Source organism: Lactuca virosa, chromosome 1 (assembly GCF_052849685.1).
Source record: "Lactuca virosa cultivar CGN04683 chromosome 1, Lactuca_virosa_CGN04683_v6, whole genome shotgun sequence".
In the NCBI taxonomy this organism is placed as follows: Eukaryota; Viridiplantae; Streptophyta; class Magnoliopsida; order Asterales; family Asteraceae; genus Lactuca; species Lactuca virosa.
In genome coordinates, this window is record NC_136426.1 from 49,222,332 (window position 1) to 49,226,284 (window position 3,953).

General features: G+C 33.0%; 1 protein-coding gene across 2 annotated transcripts; it reads right to left on the reverse strand.

The window, feature by feature from the left end:
* Positions 1 to 492: 492 nt before the first annotated feature.
* LOC145125017 (triose phosphate/phosphate translocator, non-green plastid, chloroplastic-like) lies at positions 493 to 3,716 on the reverse strand. Of its 2 annotated transcripts, none has more exons than XM_079060535.1 (9): positions 3,251 to 3,716; positions 2,514 to 2,636; positions 2,276 to 2,431; positions 2,036 to 2,121; positions 1,555 to 1,639; positions 1,347 to 1,466; positions 1,187 to 1,255; positions 941 to 1,070; positions 493 to 861 (listed from the first exon to the last, which is right to left on the reverse strand). In XM_079060535.1, the coding sequence occupies exons 1-9, from the start codon at positions 3,635 to 3,637 to the stop codon at positions 791 to 793; spliced, it is 1,227 nt and encodes a 408-aa protein (XP_078916661.1). In that variant the 5' UTR covers positions 3,638 to 3,716; the 3' UTR covers positions 493 to 790. The 2 variants fall into 2 exon arrangements, with proteins under 2 accessions (XP_078916661.1, XP_078916716.1); XM_079060590.1 differs by having other exon boundaries at positions 2,276 to 2,428; positions 3,251 to 3,714.
* Between the last annotated feature and the right edge of the window lie 237 nt (positions 3,717 to 3,953).

Here is a 3,953-nt window from a genome sequence, read left to right on the forward strand (position 1 = left end):
TGTGGTATGTCAAAAACTACGGATTGGGTCCCCTTGCGAGAAACTTTTAACATTTTTCATCCCCAAAAACGCATTTGTATTTTTTTTGTCCCTCAAAAACAAGTCGTCTTTTTTAAGTTAACCCTTGGTAAAATGACGATTTTCTAATTGTAGATAATGAAGTCCATTTGATAACTTGGCATTGCAAAATGGTGGACATTTGGTTGCAAATGACTTTGAAAGTAGTTTGTGAAACATATATGATATATGGTTTTTACTTGAGGTATATAAGGAAACGAAGATGATGCAACCAGTAACACAATATGAATCTGAAACTGTGACTAGTATTTTTTATTGAGGTATGCTAGGAAAATGACATAGAAGTTACTATATCTGGAAAAAAAATTAATTTATTTATAAATTTATGATTATAATTGCATTTTTCTCTAGTGATTGGATATGTAAAATGAAAAATTAAGCTAAAAAACAATTATATATACAAATGCTTACGACTTGTCAAACTCATATGTTATTATATCCAGAAAAAAAATGTTACCAAGTTAATTACATAGTCTTGTAATCATTCATATTGAATCAATTGGAGATCCTCGAAATTTCTATTGCTTAAAAAGCTATAACATTGTGCTTCAACATCAGTATCACTAATAACCTTCAAATAAACTAAAACAGTTGCAAATGAAGTTTTTTTACTCAGAATATCTACCAAGGGTATTGTTGTCTTTTTAACAACAATGTAGTGGAATCTATTACCAAAAGATTTCAAATTTTATTGTAAACACAAGTAACAAGTTTATGCGGTTTTGGGCTTGATGCGTTTCACCTGTGAGTATAGGAATACTCCGGCAAGGGCAATTCCAGTCCCTGAATGAAAATTGTGAGAGTGCTGGATTTTGGTTTATTAAGAAAAGATACAACAGAGGGGCATTATAGTATATTTTACCTATGGAGTTGATAAATGAGACCGGTGTGCGGAAGAAGAAGATAGAGGATACGATGACCACCACTCGCTTCACACAGTTGCCTACAGAATGTGTAACTGGAGATACTCTTTGCAGTATCATGTAAGCAACCTGTGTAAACAAATTTTATCAAAATCACAAATATTGAGCTATAAAGGAATTAGGTCAAACAGGTCAAAATTGAAGCCCACCCAAAGTATGGGTGTATTTGTATTGATTTAGATTACCTGCTGATAAGCATGGAAGCAGATTGAAGCAAGGAGAGACCTAATGTACACATGTTTGAGGTTTAGCCCCTGAAAATATAAAGAGGGAATAAATGGCTTGATGTTATTAACATAAACCACAGGGTAACAAATTAGTGCTTGGTTTTAAAATTATACTCACAGCGGATTGTAGGTAAGAAGGGGTAAATTTGACTCCTTCAACGAGTAAGGCAACAGGGGTAAACAAGAAGAAAGACATAACTGTTATGATTGAGAAGAGGGTAATGTTGTCCAATGGTTCCTGTTAAATTTGCAGGTTCTTAGGTATATTTGCATTTCATGATACCACATCAATAAACAGAAAGAATTATTAGCCAAGAATAGATTACCTCTTTCTGAACCATAACTTTTTTGCTCAGGACATTGCGTGATTGATTTGCCAAATTGGATGCCATTGCACTCCAAAATCCAGGCCTATTTCCCAAATGCAAAACATCACAACATAATAAGAATTTAAGATAGTGATGCCATGTTTGTTATTGGGTTAACTGCAATACATAGCAACATACTTCCATTGATTTGTTCATCATAGCATCCTACTTTTATGTCTTCATCTTACAACAATGTCATCCAAATACAAAAAAAATTTCAATCTTATAAATAGATAAAGTTTTTAAAGTATAATGTCCTACTAAGGAAAAATTTAAAAGTACGATGCTATGCTTGGTAGATTTTCAAAATGAAAAGAATTGGAAGTATAATACTGTAACAGAAAGAAATGAAAGCAGGGTGCTACACTATGTGAATAAATGTAAGTACAGTGCTATTTTTGCATCAACAAGAGCCAAAGGTTACTTTTTTTCTCCTCACCAATTGAATGACACCTCGGTGAGAGATGCAAGTATCACTCCCCCAACAATAGGTACAAGGGAGCTCATTACCCATGCTGTTGGTATCTGTTTAGTGGGATAAATAGGATTCAGTACATATATAATATATATGGGACAAGATATATTAATATACAACTTTTAAATGAAAATAAACAGCATCAAACGTGTAAACTGATTAAAAGAATAGACAAGAATGTATGGAAATAGATAGAAAGCAAACCTCTCCTAGAAACATAGTAGATAGTATAACCGTGAAAAAAGGCTCCATTGCTTTGATTGTGTGAGTAAATGAAACAGAAACTTTTCCAAGACTCATGTTGGTTGAAAAATTACCTAATGTGTGCATTACAGCCAATGGCAGGATTGCTACAAGCTGCTGGGTACAAGTAATTCAATTAGCATCAAGAAATATAAAATATATATGATCAATAATCAATTTCTTCATATGAATGGCATACCTGTGTACGACTGATATTCGGCCATTTATGAAGATTTAATGCCCATGTCAAAAATATAATGGTAGTCCCAACAGCAAGCTGAACTGCAGTCAAAGTTACTGGATTTGGGAAAACCTCAAGAACCTGTAAACATTGATCAGGGATGAATTGCCTTAATTCTTCAGACCAAAATATTTAGAGGAAGTAATGATAAATCCATTAAGAGACTAATTTGACAAGGGTATTGCTGATTAAATATTTTAATTGTTACTTGGCATCTCAAACTAAAATATTTTTCAAAGGTTAGTTAATATTCTCACTTTGGAATCTCATCGATTAAACTACTCTTATGTATCTGTTCATACCACTTCACTGTTTTATTATAATTTTGTGGGTCCATCATCATATCTACTCCGCTTAGATCAAGTTATTTTTGCTAGCACTATATCAATCATTCATGATCCAACAAAAAAATATGTTAGATTTAGATGATTTTTTTAAAGTCACGAAAAGAGTACATTAACTGATTCTACAGAGTTACTCCAAATTTTCTGAAAATAAATGATTCGGAACAAGTAGATCCTGGATCTTTAGAGGAAACGAGCGTGTAAATTAACAAAATCATTTCACGATTGGTTTATGATTAAATCGATTTTCACATGCATATATAACTATGTATACTCGTCCTCCATACATCAATTAAATACCAAATTCAGATGAAACATATAATGCTTCCTAGAAGAAGAAAACAAGCAAACCTGTTTATTATAGATGTTGAAATAGATATTGAAAAGGTACCAGACTCCGAACAACAATCCAAGCACTAGCGTTTCCGCCATTTTCGATTTCGCCACAGCCGCCGCATCACTTTCATCGGCGTTATCAGGAACGGACGTCGCTTTGACTTCAAAACCATCAGATGATTCACGCTTTATAACCGGTGAACGAGTCAAAGTCCAACCCCCTGGCTTCCATGATGAATGCGAGCAACATAATGAAGGCGACAAACGATCAGTTGAGTAAAAAGCTATCGACGATTCCGAATGAAATGGAAGAGAAATATGATCATATCTGTAAAACGAGCTGTGATTACGTCTACCGGAAAGCGAAACTGAACCGGAGCCGGTGAAGGCACCGTGAAGCATTGAGCGTGATGGATGCGGTGCCGAAGAACGGAAGAAGACCGTGTAAAGGAGGGAAAACGATTTTGCTTTCTGTTGTCCCTTTTCCTATTTATTGTAAGTAAAACTTAAACATGTTTATTAATAATCACGGTTTTAAAATTAAACTGTGCATTCACAATAATTCATCTACTGTATCGTATTTTTATCAATTACTACGTATTTTTAAATTTCTTATTAATAGTTATCTTTTTTAAAATAATTTATTTTATAAAGTTAACTAATTTATATATATATATATATATATATATATATATATATATATATATATATATATGTC